The sequence below is a fragment of the Lepus europaeus genome, chromosome 9 (genome assembly GCF_033115175.1).
Source record: "Lepus europaeus isolate LE1 chromosome 9, mLepTim1.pri, whole genome shotgun sequence".
NCBI lineage: Eukaryota > Metazoa > Chordata > Mammalia > Lagomorpha > Leporidae > Lepus > Lepus europaeus.
Window position 1 is genome coordinate 101,111,393 of NC_084835.1, and position 22,272 is coordinate 101,133,664.

At 39.0% G+C, this 22,272-nt stretch overlaps 1 protein-coding gene across 1 annotated transcript in view; it reads left to right on the forward strand.

Moving 5' to 3' along the window:
* The window catches only part of DCC (DCC netrin 1 receptor), an 824,910-nt gene that overhangs the window by 762,279 nt on the left and 40,359 nt on the right, over positions 1–22,272 (forward strand). The window contains exons 27-28 of the mRNA XM_062200029.1: positions 2,071–2,297; positions 9,253–9,369. Coding sequence (XP_062056013.1) covers positions 2,071–2,297; positions 9,253–9,369 — 344 coding nt within the window. The remainder of the gene's footprint in view (positions 1–2,070; positions 2,298–9,252; positions 9,370–22,272) is intronic.

Below are 22,272 nucleotides of genomic sequence, written 5' to 3' on the forward strand. Positions count from 1 at the left end.
TACCAAGGGTACATACAGACTCCTATGTACTACATATGAGAGCTAAAGTGTAAGTTGCAAATCAGTTTCCTGCTGGCAGGCAAGGTAAGGAAATGAATTCAGGGAATAGATGGTTAGCCGTGAGTTATTATCTTAGACACAGGAAAATGATCAAGGAGTTATTTTAGATCATTGTCTAGAGGCAGCACAGGGCTGCTGTCAGGAATTCAGCAACATGTAGGTAACTGGGAAAACGTTGGAGCAGAAAACATGCATTATTTCTCTACTAAACTATAAGATAAATTTTATTCCTGAAGTTCTTTGTCTCTCATCCTCATCAGTACACTTCAAGAAAGATAAAAAAAGAATGTTTGGGAGAACTCAACAGATCACACCACCAAACATTTATTAGCTACTTAACACATTCAGATTTGAAAAGTTTATTATTCAGCAAATATGGGAAACTAAACCCCTTCCCAGAGGCTTTGCACAAAAGAGAGTGTTTTCACAAGGAGTATGAACCATTTAACAGTCATGCAAAGCAGTGAAAATAGACTTTTCATTGCAAATTACAGAGGTCAAATGTGATGTTTCTCTGTCAAAACTAGATTTTAACAATTTACATCCTGTTCTATAAGAGACATTATTAAAGAAATAGATATTATAAGTGGAGATTTAAAAATTATAAAATTGTAGAACAGGGTTCAAAAACCATTTTTGAGACAGACCTAACAATAAAAGTATTTTAGGATTTTCAAGACATAAGGTCTCTCTCTCTCAACTGCTCCAATAAAACTTTATTCATTATGAAGGACCCAAAGCTGGCGGGGTCCTGGGTAGCACCCTGGGGACCCAGAAATTCAGACTCTGGACACCTGCGATGCAAACAGCAAGAGGCGGTTTATTTACATTTTACGCAAAACGGACCCCTCCCTCCTGAGAGAGTGAGGTACTGGACGAGGGTTACAGGCAGTATTTAAAGGCAAAAACCACAAAATTATCTTAAGCAAGTGAGTACAAAGGGGAATGGGGTTTTTGTTTACAGTAATTTTATTTATCTTAGTATACAGCAGTTTTACTTATCATAGTACACATCAGTTTTACTTATCTTAACCATTGCACAAGAGGGGTTTCCAAACTGGTATTCCCTGTTATCTGCTAAGTTGCAGTTTCCCAGAAACTGACCTTTCTTGAAACTTTCTAACTGACCTTTCTTGAAACTTCCTTGTTTTTCAGCAGGTTAGACTCTGGTAAATTTTCACAATTTTCACAAGTCCTTCAATTAAAAAAAAAAAAAAAAACCTGTGGGCAGATTTGGTCTGTATACCATAGTTCACTGACTCCCTGCTGGAGAGAAAGGCTAGCATGAGCCTAAAGCTATTTCACTATGCATGCTAGGAACATTTGAATCCTACTAGCCCCAAGAAAAGATTATCACAGAAAAAAATAAATTTATGGTTTTTGAATCCTTATTGAAGTCAGAGACATTTGAAGCACATTTCCAAACCCATTGTGCTTGAATCCAGACATTTAGTAAGTCCCAGGCAAAAGTGCTTTATTCTCAGAAGAATGTCCTCATGTGGCCTTTTGTTTTCAAACAGCAAGCTTCCCAATTGCACGTTAAATTATGCAGCTGAGGTATAGACTTTCTTCTAAGCCACAGTCTTAGCTGTTGGCACGAGTGCTGGCCTTTTTATTTCTATTTGCCCTTTTGAAGCAACTCCTTCATTTATCTCCTAAACAGATGTTGCAGTCAGCTACCTTCTGCCTGCCTCCAAAGATTGGCATATGGCTCCACGTAACCTACTGCACCTTGCATGTGAATCTGCAGCAGATGAGGCTGGAGTCAGGAGCACTCTGGCAGGCAGCCGAGGCCCTCTGGGATGCAGCACCACATCTCCTGTAACGTGGTGAAGCTCCAGGGGAGCAAAGGAAAGGCAGCCAAGACAAGTCTGCCAATTCCTGGTTTCACAGGGTCCCTCCTGGGAATCCTTTTGTTTCCCTACCAGCTTTGAACTTGAATTGACAGAAAAACAAGAAAAAGCCAAGGCAAGGAGACTCTCACATTTGCCTTCTAACTCTGTTCCCTAGGAAACGGGCCACCCACAGTGTTGGCAAAAGGAAAGGCAGCCAGAAGGAGCTCCGACCTCCAGATCTTTGGATCCATCATGAAGAAATGGAGATGAAAAATATGGAGAAGCCCTCAGGCACTGACCCTGCGGGAAGAGATTCCCCCTCCCAAAGTTGCCAAGACCTCACACCAGTCAGCCACAGCCAGTCAGAAACCCAACTGGGGAGCAAAAGCACCTCTCATTCAGGTAATTGTCTTCTCACTGATATCAGGGAAAACAGACCTTTCTGAATCCCGTAAGGAACTGGTCAGTCCTTCTCTTGGGTAGGTGTTCCCCTACTAATTTGCATGACATCTGGATCATTTTCCAGTGGTTAGAATAAGCTGATATAAATTCGGTTGGCAACCTTTTATGTGGCTATCTTCTCCATCAGCTGGTGCCTGTCTTTTATAAATTTAATAATTCTTAAATGTTTAAGAGATTAGAGGTAGTACTTGTCCAGTGGACAATTATTGAAACGTGAAGACTAAATAAATTGGCTGCTTTTTGTTGAGTTATAAACAAAAGTTCCATCAAGGCAATAAAATTCTAAACTGTACTTTTTTTCAATTCCTTATTTCTATGGCTAATTAAAAGTCAATTCTAAATATGCTGTCAACTCCTTGTTTTTAAAAAAAAAAAACAGATCAGAAACACTCAATGTATGAAAAAAATCAAATATTGTTCACTTTGGCCTTGATTATCGTGGAACTCACGTGTCATTTCCAAATAATCATATTATGTGATCATTAACCTAGACTGATAGCGTGTGTGTGAAAACTGTTGCTAAGGGAGGAGATCTGAAGAAAAAAGACTACTAATCAGTGAATTGGTGCAAAATAATATATAATCAGTGTTGTACAAGAATAACCAAGGATGTTATGAAATGGTTATAAGGTGTTTCACTTTTGGCGAATCCTCATATTATCCAAGTGCTTGTGGGAAGTAGAAGAGGTGGCCAAATACTCTCATTAAAAAAATCCCTTGGTCTACTCATGATGTGGTTATGAAATGCATAGCTACTGGTTGAAACTCAAGTGAAATATTTTAGTTATCAGTATAATTGGTTTATTGGACTTCGTCAGCCAAGAACTGCATAAACAAGGATTTCAATTCTTGGTTGTCGACTATGAATTGCTCTCTAGGCCTTAAATGATATCTCAATAAGATTCCCTAACTTTCCTGTTACTTTTGATTGTTAGTGGGAAGTCTAATCCTATTGAAGTCTTTAACATGAAGTTTAAAATAAATTCTCCTTCTTCATCACCAAGTAGATTCTGGATACTGTGGTTGCAATTTGTTTTTTAAATCCTGCCATGGTTTGGAGTGTTTGGTTAGTGCAGAAGGTAGGGCAGTCTATCTTCCCCCACATCCACCATCTTCCTGGATATGTGAGAGAAAAGGAATGCTGGAGAGGGTGGGGACAGAGATAGGAAGGGATGTCTGAAGTTCTTCATCTGCCTTTATGGACACATGGACTGGCCCCTTGGTGGTATCCATTGAAGCTCAAGTGTGAATTCGTCATGACACTCTGTTTCCCCACGGCCCAATCCTGTAATGTGAGACATCCAGTCAGGTCTTCACATCCTCCATCAATCACAGCTCTTCCTGTCGGCCTTGTAGGTCTTCTGGTGGGTCACTCTGTACTTGGACGAGTCACAGCAGGAGTATCTGAGCCCACAAGAAGACTCTCTCCTTGACAGGCCCTGTCCTGAGAACTTGAACTCCACCACTGACCTCCTCTCAGCCCTGCTCTCATCAATTACCTTTCCCTCCATTCAGAGAGACACGGAATAGCCCAGTGAGGCTGCTGCCTGAGCATTTATTCCCACCTGTGGAATGAATGAATGAAATGCAAATTTCTTTTACAGGAAGTCACCCTACTTTACAGGCTGTTTCTTTTTCAGCCTTGTTATTGAATGAACACCACTGGGGGCTGTGGAATTGACTCTGTCCTCAGAAGGTTTTGCTAATGACTTGGAGAGCACTACCTCTTGTTCTTTTCCTTTCAACTCATGCTCATTGCAACAATATGTGGGGGAAGTCAGACAAGTTTGGAAATCTCTTAATAAGTCCTAGGAGGGATTTAACCTCAAAAGATGGCTGTTTTCTTTAGAAGAAGTATGTATGTCAATTTGTCACCAGTTTGAGGACCTGTTGAGCAATTTTGCAATGGCAAGGAAAGTAGCCTTCAAATCTCCTGCAAGTTGTATCTTACATTGAGTGCCTCAAGGCCACCATTGTGTAGTAATGTGTTAAGCTGCCACCTCTAACACTGGCATCCCATATGGGTACCTGGCTGCTCTGCTTCTGATCCAACTCCCTACTAATGCACCTGGGAAAGCAGCAGAAAATGGCCCAAGTGTTTAGGTCCCTGCACACCTGTGGGGGACCTGGAAGAAGATCCAGGCTCCTGGCTTCGGCCTTGGCCAGCCCTGGTCTTTGGAACCATTTAGGAAGTGAACCAGCAGTTGGAAGGGTCGGTCTCTCTCTCTCTCTCTCTCTCTCTCTCTCTCTCTAGCTTTCAAATAAAGGAAATTTATATATATATATATATATATATATATATATATATATATATATATATATATATATATAAACAAAAGTGTTCTCTGCCATACTCTTGTTAAAGGAACAAAAATTGAGGCAGACATTTGACTAGTGGTTAATGCCAATTGGGATACCTGCATTCCATATCAAAGTATCTAGGTTCAAAGTTCACCACTAGCTCCTAATTTCAAGGTTGCTGCTGGTATGAACCCTGGGAGGCAGCTGGTGATGGCTCAAGCCTTTGGGTTCCTGCTATTCATGTGAGAAAACTGGGCTGACTCCATGGCTCATTTCAGTCCCAGCAGGGGCTGTTGTGGGTATTTGGAATGTGAACCAGGACATAAGAGCTAGTGTTCATGCTTTCTCTTTCTACAGCTATCACTCTCAAATAAATTTAAAAATTTAAAAACAGGAACAAAACTCAACATAATTGAATAGCATATCAAGAACCATTATATTTACAATGAGGTTTCTGTTAGGCAACAACAATATAAGGAAAGATCACTCAGTGTTAACGTCTGTTATTGGTACTTCCATACATTATCTTAGTTAATCCTCACAAAACACTTTAAGATAGGTGCTTAAATTCTCTTCATATAATAAGTAAAACAAAAACAAAAAAACCTGAAATTAAGACACTTTAAGGAACATGCCTAGGGTTTCAGAGCTGGTAGAAGCCAGCCAGGAGTGAAAATCTGACTCTAAAATCCATGTCTTATTGATCCAAGTTCAATTAACTTATGCAATGCTTTTATACCACAGCTTATCCTTTTTCTGCACATGAAATTAGTTCTTTGAATAGACTAGAAATGATTTTGCAACATTCAGATTTTAGCTATAGAAAAGAGAATTGAACTGAGTAATAGTTAACAAAAATATTTTTCAGCAAATAAAAGTTACTTCTACCCATTCCTTCTTATTCCTAGTATCCAAGGTGCTTAAACAGAACCTACCTTATTTTCTAAGCACAGAAATAGAGCACCTTACTAAAATATCCAAGAACTAAGGTAAGGATAGTCCTCTTAATACCCATCTCTTCCAAATCTACTGGGTTTCAAAATTATTTTCTTTGCTTAAAAACTTACAATAGAGGAAGGCAAAATTCCTGGACTATTTGATCTCTATGACTTAAAATTTAATTTCTTGAAGTGAATTTGCTACCATCAAATTTTGCTGCAGCAAAACCAAGAGTTGATTTCTTACTTTCATTTCTGTAGTGTGGATAAGTAAATTTTATCACTGTACCATTTGGAGATACCCATTTTTAAAAAGAATTCAGTTTAGTGAATAACATCTTTAAAAGTACTACACAACACAGAACAGCCAGCTTGATTGAATAATTACATGCCTTAATCATTGTTTTGACTTACTTATAAGCTTACTGAACATGTTCACATGTTTTGATCAAGGGTGAATCATGTCAGGTGAGGTTCTTAAGAAATAAATCAGGAAGGGTCACTTCCAAAAAACTGTGAGCTTCCAAAATAGTAACAGAAAAACAGTTTGGTTCAAGTATTTAATGAACGCATGTAATACCAAGCATAGTTAATGCCTTGATTAAAAAGTAACTGCAAAATTAAAAACACATACATCCAGATATTCAAAAACATCACAAGGCCTATTAGATAACTGTGTTCCCATAGTCACATGTAAAATTATGTTTCCTTTGTTTTGGAGAGAGATACATGAGAGTATTCCACATTTTCTACCATTGTCCAACATAATGGTGAAAATTTAAGAGGAGGAAAGTTTACTGTATCTAATTGACTTTTTGTCTTGTTCTGTTTATTCTTCATTCCTTTTATTTCTTCCTGCCTCTCTAGAGAAATGCCATTAATTATTCTTTGAAGGCTAACCTACTGAAGAATTTTTCTCTTTTTTTTCCTTCATGGGGAAATAACTTGATTTCAGCTTCATTCTTTGTAGTATCTTTTTGTGGCTATTGTCAATCTAATTCTGGGTTGACATTTCTCTTTCAACATCTGAAAAATGTATCACTTTTGTCTGGCCTCTGTGATTCCTGAGGAGACATTCATTGCCATTTGAACTGTTTTATCACTATAAACAAGTTGTTTTCTTCTCACTACTTTTACGATTTGTTGTCATCTTTTGGAAGTTTACCTATGATGTGTCTGGCATGGATTTGTTTGGAACTTACTGAACTTTTTGAACCTACAGATGTATTTATGTCTTGCCAAATTGTAGGAATTTTCAGCCCATATAAAATATTTTTCATCCAAAATCTCTTTTTCCTCTATTATTGATACTAAGTTTTCTAAGAGACTCATTTCTTTTCTTGTTCTTTCCTAGAACTTATATTTCTCTGATACTGCCACTTTAATCCTGTACAGGTTAAATGTTCTGATTTCCTAGGAAACATTTTGACTGTTTTTACAATTGAAATGTGCTTTCTCTTTCCATAGAGGATTTTAGATCCATCTTAGAATCTCTATTTTCCCCCTTCTCTCATCTGTGCAGTACTTCCAGATATGCAGCTGTCTGCAATACTTTGTGGCAATAGCTTGAGTAATAGCTTTGTTATAATGTGTTCTTTGTTTTTGCGCTTAGAGAAAACTTGAAGCTTGTCCTATGTTCTGTTTTTTGGTTATGCTGAAGGTGTATGATTTTAACATTTTGTCTTTTATGGTTCTATGTAGTTTGTGGAGGATATGTGCTTACATTCACATTTAGGCAACTACCATTATCTTGCCTATTTGGAAATTTCTCCTAGCATTATACTTTAATTCAAAAATAAAACAAGAAAAAAATATAAAAAGTTATGAAAACTCATACCCAAAATACTAAATGTATTATTGTCATTTCCCCATTCCAAATTCCTAATCCCTTTCACTAAAGGTAAACAGTTTGGGAGGACAGCTGCCACTTGTGACAACAACCACCCAAATGGAGGTGCCAGTTAAAGCCTCCCCACTTCCCATGTACTTTCCTGCTAATGCGCCTAGGAAAATAGTAGAAGATAGCCAAAACACTCCATCTCCTTCCACCTACACGAGAGACAGGCTGGAATTCTTGGCTCCTGGCTTTAACCTGGCCCAACCCTGGTTGTTGCAGCCATTGGAGAGTAAACCAGTGGATGGAAGATCTCTGTTTCTTCCTCTCTTTCTCTCTGTTGCTCTTTCAAATAATAAAATAGGAGGAAACAATGATAATAATTCTTCATGTAATCTTTCTATACAGATATAAATTATATACCTGTGTGCACATATTTGTACTTGCACAAATATGTGAATGCACAATATGCTGTTCTATGTATATTATACAGATACTCATGATTCAGAACTTTGATTTTTTGCTTAGTATATATTGTTACTTTTTTTAAAAAAAAGATTTATGTATTCATTTGAAAGTCATAGTTATAGGAAGAAGGGGAGAGACAGATCATCCATTCACTCCCCCAGATAGCTGCAATGGCTGGGGCTAGGCCAGACGGAAGCCAGGAGCCAGGAACTTCATCTAGGTCTCCCAACTGGGTGACAGGGACCCAAGCATTAGCGCCATCTTCCATTGTTTTTCCCAGGCCATTAGCACCAATATGCGATGGCAGCATTGCAGGCAGCCACTTTATCAGCTGTGCCACAATGCCAGCCCCAGTATATGTTGTTATTAACTTCAACTCTATCATTCTTTGTTTTTATTTTTGATGACTCTTTAGTTTGGCATTTTATAGAATTATAGTAAATTTAGCCGGCGCCGCGGCTCACTAGGCTAATCCTCCGCCTAGCAGCGCTGGCACACCGGGTTCTAGTCCCGGTCGGGGCACCGGATTCTGTCCCGGTTGCCCCTCTTCCAGGCCAGCTCTCTGCTGTGGCCAGGGAGTGCAGTGGAGGATGGCCCAAGTGCTTGGGCCCTGCACCCCATGGGAGACCAGGAGAAGCACCTGGCTCCTGGCTTCGGATCAGCGCGGTGCGCCGGCCGCAACACGCCAGCTGTGGCGGCCATTGGAGGGTGAACCAACAGCAAAAGGAAGACCTTTCTCTCTCTCTCTCTCTCTCTCTCTCACTGTCCACTCTGCCTGTCAAAAATAAAAAAATTAAAAAAAAGAATTATAGTAAATTTATACAAAATGCCCATACTTCTTTTTGAGATATGTGATTTATTTCCTGTGAATTTTTTTTTTATAATAGGACTTAATGTCTTTGGATCTAAAGTATTAGTTGCATAAATTGTGGTCAGTTAATGTAATGGACTGTTATATAACTGCTAAAAACCATATGACCATTGACTAAATTGCTTATTGACAGAAAAAGATGTTTATGTTATTGTTTTAATACTAGGTATGGTCCAATGCCATTTTTGAAGCAAAAATATAACAGTATATATTAATATATACCTACTTCCACATGCATTTCATGTGGAAGTATTGTCATGTATTTCAAAAGTTACAAGCATTGTGGTTGTTCCTCAGTAATGATGTTGTGATTATTTTTGTTAATATTTGTACAATGAACGTGTAATGGATAACAAAAAAGTAGATATTTGGAAACATCTGTAAGCATAAAAAGGCACTTGAACATCTGGCTGGACCTGAGGTATAGAGTTAGATCACTGAAGAAGCAGCTTTTCCCAGGAGTATTGTTTGTCTTTTATTCAGGTCAAGACACTGAGGAAGCAGGCAGCTCCATGTCTACCCTGGAGAGGTCACTGGCTGCTCGCCGAGCTACACGGGCCAAGCTCATGATTCCCATGGAGGCCCAGGCCAACAATCCTGGTGAGTGAAGACTGATGCCACATGCAGAAATGCGGGGCTCTCTGGGTGCCTCTGTCCTGGGCGAGATCAAATACTCAGGTGTATTAGAAGGCTCCCAGAGCTCACCGAGCAAATGGAAACAACGGAGAAGGAACAGGACCACATCAGTTATAATTTGACATCAGAGTCCTCACTTTTTCTTGTTGCATTTTGCTGTACAATTGAATGTTCTCTTTGTTGGCAGACAGATGGCTACATATTCAAGAAATGATTTATAAAAATAGTTATGTAGGCCGGCGCTGTGGCTCACTTAGCTAATCCTTCACCTGCGGTGCCGGCACCCCAGGTTCTAGTCCCGGTTGGGGCACCAGATTCTGTCCAGGTTGCTCCTTTTCCAGGCCAGCTCTCTGCTGTGGCCCGGGAAGGCAGTGGAGGATGGCCCAGGTCCTTGGGTCCTGCACCTGCATGGGAGACCAGGAAGAAGCACCTGGCTCCTGGCTTCGAATGGGCGCAGTGCCAGCTGTGGTGACCATTTCGGGGGTGAACCAACGGAAGGAAGACCTTTCCCTCTCTCTCTCTCTCTCTCTCACTCTCTCACTCTCACTGTCTAACTCTGCCTGTCCAAAAAAAAAAAAAATAGTTATGTAAATAGCACTAACGTTTCTGTCAGTGGTGTTGAGCTTATTATAATGATTATGTCCTAGCTTTGCTTTTTTTAAATGTCCACTTTTCACACTTAAATAATCTAGCTCTCTTAAACTAAGCGTTGACAGGTAGCAAGTTATAATACCACCTTGTTGAAGTTTTCAGTCATCTTCTTGCATTCACTGGTCTTAGCAGCTAGAAAACACTTCCTTTAAAATTATATGATCAATCTGGGTAATTACAGTGTCCATAGAGTTAAACCACCTGATATTCTAGACTGTTCATTCCTTGTAAACCTGCAATGATATTGGAGCCTTCCCATCTCTATGCATCAAGTCCACATTACAGCAAACCAGTGCAACCATGTGAGTCTCTACCTCTTTATATTACTTTATTTTTTCCTGCTCGCTTATTTCATTGCCCTCTTGCCAACAATTCCCTCATTCCAGCAGGGCCCCCAATTCACTAATTCTGCCATATTCCCACTGTCATTCTACCCCTCAAGTTCTCAGTTCCCTCCAAATTCAACTTGCAATCTGTAGTCATTTACTGTCTTCAGCTTCATCTTCCATGGTCCTCATTTCCCATCTCACTCACCTGGAAGAAAAAAAAAAAAAAACTCAGTCTTGAATAAATCAACAACCTCGCGAATTCTTCCCCTAAGCCCTAACAGCTGAATGTACTTAGAGAAACACAGCCTGTCCACTGGGCATCAATGTGAGCTCTTAACTATTTGGAAATGCCACTGCAATTCTTTAGTGATTTATCGATTCATTTTAAGAGTTTTATGTCTTATTTGTATTCCTACTTTTCAGACTTCTGTATCAATTTCCTCTCTCTACTTCTAAGTATAACCTCCCTCTTATATCACTGAACAAAAAGAAGCACTCAGAAAATGTTGTGTTTATTCTTCCATCAAATCAAGTTGGTCTCCTTGGGCTCCTGACTGAGGATCTGGTCCCTATCCCTTGTCTCCTACTTAGGAACGGTCTCTGATTGTTCTATTTCCTGCATCATCACTTTTCCCTCCTTACTGATAACTGCAATAAGCATTCAAACATTAATGTCCTCATAGCTCCTGTATAAAAACACACTCCATTGATACTACTTCCTTTCTAACTAAAGCCCCATTCCTCCCATTTCCTGATCATTTAAAAAAGTTATCGGTACTTTCTTTTATTTCTAACCTTTTTTTAAAAAAAATAAAGTTTACTAAAATTGTTGTGGTTCCTTTCCACTGAAACTATTGTTGTCAAGGTTATCAGGAATCTACACAATGTCCAATCTAGTGATCAAGTCCCAGACTTTGAGCTGACTTCATAAAGGCTCTCACATTTTTCTTGAAGTACTTTCTTGCCATAGCTGGTGGTAAGCAGAAGCCTCAACTTCTCATACTTGGCTGCTCCTTCTTAATATCCTTTAGTTATTTTTCCTCTTCTTTATGAAACGTCAAGAGACAGAGCATGCCCCAGGGCTCATTCTTAAGGGCTCCTCTCTCTTCTACCCGTGTCACGATCTTAGATAATGTTACCTAGTACCAGTTGCCTTTATGCCATCTACATGTGTGTGCATTCCAAACTGTATCTTCAACCTATTATCCTAGAATCCACACCAACTTCCATATTAACTGTCAACTCAACTCTCCACATTGCTAAGGACAGACGTGTCAGCAATATTCAAAGCAAAAAACTTTCTTTTCCTAATTCCAAATGCAGTCATTGAGTTATTTTCCTCATTCCAGTTAATGGGACCACTATATATCCATTTTCTCTGGTCAGAAGCAGTACTTTCATGCTTCTTTATTCTGATTCCCTCACACTTTAAATTCAGTCTTTGGCCTAATCTTATAGTCTATGCTTTCAAAACAAAAACATATGTGAAATGTCACCATTATTCTGCTGTGCTTTTCCAAGCCACTGTGATCTCACAGATTACTAGACTATAGCAATAAATGTGTAGCCATTCTCATATCTTTAGCTTTTGCCACTGCAGCCAGTTGTCTGCATAGCAGCCCTTCGGTATATGGGTTAGATGATGTTTTTACACAGTGATTTCCCAGAACATGTAGAACAAAATCCAACACTTTTACCATGTCCTTCAAGTACCCATGGGAGGGAGCCTTTGGCATATCCCTTATTTCATCTCTGCTACTCCCCCACAAACTCTCACAATCTTATTACCCACACTTCTGTCCCTTGGATAATAAGCAGAGACGCTGCTCTTGCTATTCTTTTTGCCTGGGATATCTTTTTTGTAGACATTGACAGGCTTCTCCCTTATTTCATTTAGGTCTGTGTCCAACTGCCATCCTCATCAGCAGGTCTTCCCTGTCCATTGCCTATCACAGCATCTCTCATTACTCCCTGTCTTCCTTATTCTGCCTCTTGGTTCATTAGGAATATCTGACACCATCTTGCTTCCATTTTTATATTTATTTATTGGTTGGTTGTCTCTCACATCTTAATATAGCACTTAGAAGGATTAGGAGGAGTTTTGTCTTTTTTTTTTTTTTTTATCACCTTGAATCCATAATCCCAAGAACAGCACCAGATACCTGGTAAGGCATTCAATCAGTAAAATGTAATCAATTAAATGAATTAAAAATTGTGTCTTTCTACTCCCCTATTCTCCAAAATCCATACATCTCTGCACAATTTTACTATAATAATTGTTTAAAAATGTGACATTTAAAATGGAAGCTAAGGGTTCAACTCATGAAGTAGATTCAGTTGTTATACCTGATTTACTCAAGAGAGAACTCAGTTGCAGAAAGCTTAAATGGCTAACTTGAAATCCCATGGTTAGTAACTTGTAGAGCTAGCATTTAGGCACAAAATGTCAGATTTCAGAGTTGTGTGCTCTTAATTATTGTGCCTCCGGTGATATTACTCTGTCACGCTTTCCCTTTTTTCTTTCACACCTTTCACTGCAAAGAGAGATACTGAGCAATTCATTGCCTCTTTTTTCCCTCTAGCTGTTTGCACTGGTAACTAAGTTCTACCTGAGCCAGTCTTCCGTAGCTTTCATTTCAGAAGTCCATGCACTCCAGTATCTTTATGGAACCTTTCTGTCCCATATATAACTTCCTCATTCAGATAAGTTCCCATACCTGTGACTTCTCTTTCACAATATCTTTTGAGTCCCTGGCTATCCTCCCATTCCCAAGAGTTGTATTTTGTTCTCTTCTTTATAACCTCACACCTGCACTGTCAACAACAGCTACACAATTATTCTTTCCGTCTTGAGCATCTTTCTGAATCTTGTTCATCTTGCATGCTAGATTTCTTCCTAAAACAAGCCAAACGTGGCATTCCAATCCATAAATTTCTCCAGTAGTTCTTATTGTCTGACACCAAAAATCATTATATAAACCAGAAAAACTACAACTGCAGCATACTAGATTGGAACTTAGTTTCCTATTACTGCACCCTGTCTGCATCCTGGATTTGTGCCAAATGAGACAAATTGTCAGGTAGCAAATATGCAGTGTCCTTCTTTTGTTTCTTCTTTCTATGAACCTCTTTCCTTTTCGAGAGAACTTAGTGGATAGCTCAAACTAACAAAGCTTTCTTTTTCTCTCATAGACCAGAGTAGGTAGTGATGCTCTCCCAAACCCTATTCTAATTCCTCCTAATTCCTCCAAGTAAGATGATAGTTCTCTTGTTCGTGTTAATAGAATTTCTTTATACCATTCAGTGGCATTTATGTCATAATGCTGCCTTATATGCTTAAACTGGTGATTCAGGTGTGTTCTGGAGCGAGTCTTCTGTACACCATAGCTGAAGCACTGTTCAGATTTCTAGGCACGTGGACAAAGATGTTTGCTGCACCATTTAGGAATCATTATTTCTGAAAGATTATCTTTTTCTCTTCCTTAACATTTCCTGCTATTCTCTATAAAATGTTAATTAGCAAACAAAATATGGGCTATCTGAAGTTGTTTTTTGGTTTTTAAAACCCACAGGAAAAATGTATTTAATTTCATTGGAGTGCAAAAATCTGTTTATTTGTCTATGATTACACTTCTTTTGAAAACATTGTGTGGCATATGCTACTTCTTAGCCCTACACACATTTCACAGCTAAGTAAGCTGATGCTTATGGGGAACATGCCAATGGATGGCACCAGCAGAAGAACCCAATTAACTGTGTTCTCTAATCTTGTGCACTTTTCTGTAGATGGTTACAAAGTGTGACTGTTTTTACAGTATCTAAAAAATAATATAAACTGAATCCATCTGATATGATTTTACTAAAAATTTTAAGGATATTTATGAGCCATGTGCTGGCTCCCCAGAAGTGGATCTCTCTAAGACAGGGATTGGATGATGGAGATTTACTGCCAGGTGCTTCCTGGAGTAACATCTATGAATCTATGAGGGTGAGAAAGGCAAGATTGGGTGAGGGCAAAATTGAACTGGTGATGCTGTTTAACGGAGGACTCAGGTGAGCTAGGGTTGTCCTTCAGAGTTGATGTGAAGGAAGCAAAGCAGGGTCAGGCCTTCTGTGCCCTGACTCGAGTCACCTTTAATTCATTTGTCCCCAGGAAGGGACCCACAATCTTGGGTGAGCAGCTTCCTTTGGCTGAGAGCAATCCCTGTAGACAGATTTAAATGTACATTATATTTGATTTTTTTTTAAATATTTTTTACTTACTTTAGAGGCAGAGAGAGAGAGAGAGAGGGAGAGAGAGAGAGTCCATACAATAATTTACTCCTTAAAGGGCCACAACTGCCATGGCCAATCCAGGCCAAAGTGGTCAAGAACACCATGCATCTCTGCCACATGGGTGGCAAGAGCCCAATATATGGGCCATCCTCTACTCGTTTACCACGTGCACTAGGCAGGCATCTAGGTCAGAAGTAGAGCAGCCAGGATTCAACCTGGTGCTCATGTATGATTCCGGGTTTGCAGGCAGCTGCTTAACTCACTGCCCTACAACACTACCCCCTACATTGGATCTCTAAAATTTTATGACACAATTGGATGGAACTATTTGTGTGGCCACTTGCAATGCATTTTTTTTTTTTGGTAAAATGTTGGAGTAGAGGAGGAAGATTAGAACTAGGAAGGATGTATTAAAAGTTGAAGTAAGTTATCCTATGATCACATTAGGAATAAACCTCTAATAATTCAATGTGTGAGACTTTGTTGGGAAGAACAAATCAATTTATTTTTTTTCCCTCTTCCTCTGTGAATATTTGAGTAAAAAGTAATGTGATACTATCTTTGAAAGAAAAAAGAAATTTCAGAAAGATAGGCTAAAAAGTCTAGTAAAAAGATTGAGGCAAAGGAAGTCTTATAGTTCTCCTTTGTGATAGCTTTGGAGCTACTTAAGGCTAAAGGTTTGTGGGGTTTCTAGAACATTATCTATGAGAAGCAACTCTGTTCTTCCCATGCCTACCACATGCTTTGGTCATTTGGCTGAAGCACACAAATAGAGAGTTGCAGAATTGTTAAAAAGTAAAATAAAGTTACATGAGAAAAAGAAGTTTTGTTGGCTTTAGGTACTGTAATACCAGGTCAGCTTCCACACAGATGCACACTGAGCAGACTGGCCTGTGAACCAATATTTGCAACCTCTAGGATAGATGACACCAACTCTTGAGGTTTTTTTTTTTTTTGGCCCCAGCTCAATAGACTTCTGTGTGTGGGCATTCACTCCATCACCCTTCTGCCTTGTGCATGCCCATAATCAACCTAAAGTACTTTTCTAGGAGTGATGACGGGGAGCAACTGCTCTAGTACACACAGTTGTTCTACTATTCAGAATTTTGAGAGAATGATCCTGGACTAGAGAGTTCAAAGCAAATTTAAATTTCCATTAGATATGGTACGATTACCTAATATATGATAACAAATGCTGATTTGATAACATTATTGAGTTTTGTTAGTATGCAACTTGAACAGCATGTTTCCCTCTTCTTTTTACTTAGTTCAAGAAGCAATATCTTTTTGTACTTCTGCAGTCCACAATGCCATTTGTATTTCCAATGCTTTCTGCAGTGCAATATATTTGTGTATTTAAAAGCCATTGTGAATGAATAGGTATTGAAAATGCAGAAGTTGTTTCAGGTAGTTCTATAAGCTATCGCTTCTTGGCATTTTGACTAAGATCAAGTGATAGTTCCATAAGCAAGTAAGTTTTTAGATCAAACTAATTAGTAATTTGGGTACATTACCCAAAATAAAGAGATTTTTAGAATTTTGAAGACATGATTAAGATGTGGCTTTTTAAAAAAGGTTTATTTGTTTGAGAGAGAGAGAGAGAGAGCGAGAGAATGAATCTTCCATATACTGGTGTATTCCCCAAATGGGTTCAATGGCTGGGGCTGGGCTAGACCAGGCTGAAGCCAGGAGCCAGGTACTCTACCCTCTTCCACAGCTTTCCCAGGCACATTAGTGGAAGCTGAATTGGAAGTGGAGCAGGGGCCGGTGCTGTGGCTCAGCAGTTTAATGCCCTGGCCTGAGGTGCCGCCATCCTATATGGGCACCGATTGTAGTACCAGCTGCTCCTGTTCCAATCCTGCTCTCTGCTATGGCCTGGGGAAACAGTAGAAGACTTGGGCCCCTGCACATGTGTGGGAGACCCGGAAGAAGCTCCTGGCTTCGGATCGGCACAGCTCCAGCCATTGTGGCCAATTGGGGAGTAAACCATCAGATGGAAGACCTCTTTCTCTCTGCCTCTCCTCTCTCTGTGTAACTCTGACTTCTTTCAAATAAATAAATAAATCTTTAAAAAAAAAAAAAAAAAAAGGATGTAGAGCAGTCAAGACAGGAACCAGCACTTATATGGTATGTTAGCCTTGCAGGGGTGAGTTAACCCTCTGTGCCCTAGCGCTTTTTCTCACAGTTTGACTACTAAGCTCAAAAAAGTACCTGCAGGGAGTACAGGATCATGTACATTGGGAGGATTTCACAAGGCAAGAAATTGTTTTTCAGAGGTATCAGAATAATCAAGAAGATCCCTGACAAAGAGTTGATTAAAAAATTTTGGGAGATGGGGAATATACCAACTTAGATTTTGAAAAGGTTTTCTAAAGCAATATGAAAATTACAGATCTCTTTAATTTTAATACTTTTATTACATGATATTTTTCATCTAATTTATCCTTCATTCTTAATGTCTTGGATATTTCTACAACAAAATATGCTGCCTTTTAAGATCTTTCATGTTGACATTAAGGTTTTTTGAAGGGTCTAGGGTGGCTTATCAATGATTAAGCAGGTGGGTTCAACATGTCGGGATCATCACTGTGGTCTGCCTAGAAGGCAACAGTATGATGTCTTAAACCCATCTCAAAGGAATCCTAGGGCCCAGATCAGGAGCTGTCTTTGCTACAGTCTCATCTTCTCTCTCATACTCAGTGTCAAATGTGCACCTAGAGGTTCTTGACTCTCACTGTCTGGATTTCATAGTTAGATCTCAGTTGAGAAGGCTGACGGGAGGGAGGGTGGGCTATCGTAAATCCCCTGCCCACAAGGCATACTGTTTGATCTTTGTCCATTTTCACAGGCAGTGACCTCCAAACTATAGCTCATCTTAAAAAGTACATATAAGCCGTATTAAAAGTGGACTGGCTATCCTTAGATAAATCAAGGGCCTTAGCTTCTGAATGCCAGAACAAGAATTTAAACCTAGATTTTGTTTTATACTCATAATCCCTCTTCTTTTTCTTCTCTTGGGGGAAGAATTTTTCTTTCTAATCTCACGAAAAGCCTGAGTTTATATAATATGTTGTTTCCTCAGGTTCAAATTTAAATTAAAAACTATAATTTATTTGCCTCTATCAAGGTGTTTTAAACATTTCCAATTCAACAGTTTCTAACCCAGTCTCTGGGAGATCTGATAGAGCCCTACAAATTAATAACAGTAACTGGTATTTATGGGGTTCTGATTCCTCAACCAGCACCCTGTTGTACTTCTCAGTGAATGATTTCTTTAATCCTCACATACCATAGAATTGCTAACATTATTCACTCCTTCTAACAGATGAGGAAACAGAAATAGAAGCTTGAATAATTTACTAAAGTCACTGTATACATTATAAATTATTGTGTAGTAAATCGGCCCCAAAATGTTGCAAAACAATGATTGCTTATTTTCTCAACGACTTCTGAGGGTCAGGAATCCAGGAGCGATTTAGCTAGGTGGTTCTGGCTCAGAGTCTCAAGCTGCCTCATGTGATTCCCTGAGATTTGTAGGATAGAAGGCCTTATCTCCTCACCACATGGACCACTCTATAGATCTGTATAGTCTTAAATTAGGACATCTGGCTGACCCAGAATGACTGATAAGAGAGCAAGCAAGTGACAGATCTTTTTAAACTTAATGTTGTAACATACAATCATCCCTGCCTCATCCTATTGGTAAAATGTGTGAGAGAACCCAATAGAGATATCAATACCATCAGGTGGAATCATTAGGAGCCATGCTAGATACTGACCCTGACACTCAGTAACAGGTGGCAGAACTAAGTAACGAGTCCCGACATGTTGACTTGAGTCTTTGGTCCCATTACCACCGTGTTAAGGGTAGTTACAGGGATGGGCATGCAGTATAGCAATGAAGTCCCTACCTCATATAAGAATGTCTGGTCCAAATCCTGGCCTCTTTGCTTTGGACCTAGCTTCGTGCTATTGAGCAGCCTGGGAAGTACTTTGGCCCCAGTCATCCACATGAGAGTCCTGGATGGAGTTCCTAGCTCCTCGTTTTGGCCTGGCCCAGCCCTAGCTGTTGGAAGCAATTGGGGAAGTCACTAGTGGTTGGAAGACCTCATTCGGTCTCTGCCTTTCAAAGAAAAATGAAAATAAGTCTATATTTTTTTTAAAAGAGAGTATTATGGAGACCATATTTGTGAAAGTTAGTACTTCTCCAGAAGGCTTACTTCAGATGATCTGGACAGTTGTGGAAGGCATTCTGTAACATATGCTTGTCTAAAAACTCCTGAAAATATGACAGATGTATGAATATTTATCAAGGGCAATAGACACTGAACTTGCAAATGCTCCAGGTTATATACAGGTCATCCCAGGGGGAAAAAGAAAGGTAGTGAAGAGAGGCAGAAAGAGAAATGATTCCCTTAAACTCTTTTCACTTCAATGTACCATTATCTTCACTATTATACTTGTCCCCTTTTCTACATCAACGATTCTCAGTTCCATCAACTGTCATGTTGAGAAATATCTAGGGAGGGTTTTATTTCTTAGAATTTGTAGCATTAAAAATATTCAGTTTAGATTTCCTATAGGTCACATTTAGTGCTAACATTTAAAGACTGCTGTAAAAGTTTTCAAATACCTAAGTGCCTTGTTCAGGGAGCTAAGTAATTTGGTGAGGGAATTTCTACTTGAAAAATCTGTGTGCATCAGTGTCAGATATAAATTCAGTTGTCACCAAGTGGTGTCAGAAGAGATTTCTTGTCATATTTGGCCACAGAGCAGAGATTTATTGAAAATGCCTGATGATATCGCTCTCTGAGCTGTTTTACATAAACATAGCAGTGTAGTATATGCTCTGAATTGTAGAGCTTTTGTGTATGTGTGTTTCTGGCTCTCAAAACTGACATCTAGAGGAAAAGTACACAAGGATACTTCAGTGCATTGTGCATCATCCAACTGACTTGGGATGATTATTTTTACAACAACTGTGTTAGAAGTGTCAACTTCTGTGACTTTTCAGAACTAAATCATGGATCAAAACATCTTAACAAAGAAAGCTTTGGAATACCTCTCTTCTACTTCATGTCAGAAAATAAAACAATGAGCATTTCTGAGGTAGAAACATACAATAGATTTATGATTTTTTTAAAGATTTATTTGAAGATCAGAATGACATGAACTTTTACTGTTTGCAAACTGTCTGTACCAAGATCAATAGCCAAAGTTCAAAACTAATAGGAAGTAAATTTTTTTTCATTGACAATGAAAGAGAAACTAGTAATAACTTTATTCTCTTGGGCTTTCTCCATTCTCTAATTTGGAGATTTTGTTGCTTACCAAAATCTTCTATTTCTCCATCCAAATTTATTTGCCTTTGTCCCAGAGGATAGTTATAAAACTTTTTCCAAATGTCTTGTAAACATTGGTTCATAATAATATTGGTACTTGTATAGTAACATAATAATACTGACAAGAAAATTTGTACAACTTCTGGAGTAAATGCCTTCTATATCTAAGAGACATTATTATTGTCACATTTATGTTTGGGTAAAAATCGTCAACTCAGGGAATGCTTTGCAACCAGGCAATCAAACTGCAGGATTCTGTAGTAATCCCATTTGATCAGTAAGATGGGCTAAATAATTCAGTTGACTACCTCAGAGCTTGAGGATTTGAGTTGTATAAAAGTAGTGTTTGGGGTTGATGTTGTGACACAGTGGGTAAAGCCACCACCTGCAAAGCTGGCATTCCACGTGTGCGCCAATTTGAGTCCTGGCTGCCCCAATTCTGATCCAGCTCTCCGACAATGGCCTGGGAAAAGCAGGAGAGCATGGCCCAAGTGCTTGAGCCCCTGCACCCTCATGGGAGACCTGGAAGAATTTCCTGGCCCAGCCCCAGCCATTGTAGCCATTTGGGTAACGAACCAGAGGATGGATGATCTCTTTCTGTCTTTCCCTCCTCCCTCTTTCACTCTTTCAAATAAATATCTTTAAAAAAAAGTTTATGCCATTCTATAGATCTTACTTTAGAAATGTGTCCATGTCTATTATTTTTTTTTTAATTTTAATTTTTTTTTTGGACAGGCAGAGTGGATAGTGAGAGAGACAGAGAGAAAGGTCTTCCTTTTTGCCGTTGGTTCACCCTCCAATGGCCGCTGCGGCCAGCGCATCTCGCTGATCCGAAGCCAGGAGCCAGGTGCTTTTTCCTGGTCTCCCATGCGGGTGCAGGGCCCAAGCACTTGGGCCATCCTCCACTGCCTTCCCGGGCCATAGCAGAGAGCTGGCCTGGAAGAGGGGCAACCGGGATAGAATCCGGTGCCCCGACCGGGACTAGAACCCAAGGCGCCGGCTCATGTCTATTATTGTTATGATGATGATGATATTAACTATGTACTCAGCAAAATCCTTTGTTACTTTATTCTAATGGACTGAGGTAACATTTCAAAGACTGTTTCAACACAATTGTATTTAAAGTAAGAATTTAGTGGCACTTAGTCACTGAATAACATAAGAGGCTTTTTTGATTTGTTAACTGCATGTATCCATGCATGAGTGTTACTTGTTACATAGTTTCTTTTTATTCATATAAACACTGAAAACCTTGTTTTCATATATGTGCAGGTGAGTATTCTAATATGAGACTTTTGTAGCAGGCATTCAGTGCTTTGAACGTATATGCCAAAAGCACATTGAATTCCCACCCAGCTATTTTTTTAATAATCTTTTAACTGACAACTAGATAGATTCCCCTGTCAGTTGTTTTGAAAGTAAAGTTATAGAAACCAATTGACTTGCCAAATTATTTGTTGTTCATTCAAGTAATTTCCTTTCTGATTTTCTAGGAAGTACACCAATGAAAAGCTATAGTAAGACTTAGCAATTAATTATAAAATGGACTTGCATATTATTATCACTTAGAGGCACCTTGTATAACTGCATGTTAAGATAGATTAGGGAAATTGAAATATCTTTTATAATGTACCTTAGTAAATTGTTTTCACCAAAGCAATTCTTTGGTAAAATGTTTTCATCTGATTCAATGATTTATATATTCCTATTTCAATATGGGAAAAATACCCATCATTTAACTTGCTTAGCAAAGCCAGTCTTCATTTTCACATCAGTCAATCAAAATCCTACCTAAGAGAGCCTGGATTCATTTTTCAATTCAAGTAAACATGTTCTTAAACATTACATGGAATATAATAAATACACTAAAAATAAATTCTATAATTCAAATTTAAAACCTACGTTACTAGAAGCACACATTTTTTTTTTAACTTTTATTTAATGAATATAAATTTCCAGTATACAGCTTATGGATTACAATGGCTTCCCCTTCCCATAACTTCCCTCCTACCCGCAACCCTCCCCTCTCCCGCTCCCTCTCCCCTTCCATTCACATCAAGATTCATTTTCAATTCTATTTATATACAGAAGATCAATTTAGTATAAAATACTTCAACAGTTTGCACCCACATAGCAACACAAAGTGAAACATACTGTTTGAGTACTAGTTATAGCATTAAATCAAAATGTACAGTACATCAAGGACAGAGATCCCACATCAGGAGCAAGCGCACAGTGGCTCCTGTTGTTGACCCAACAAATTGACACTC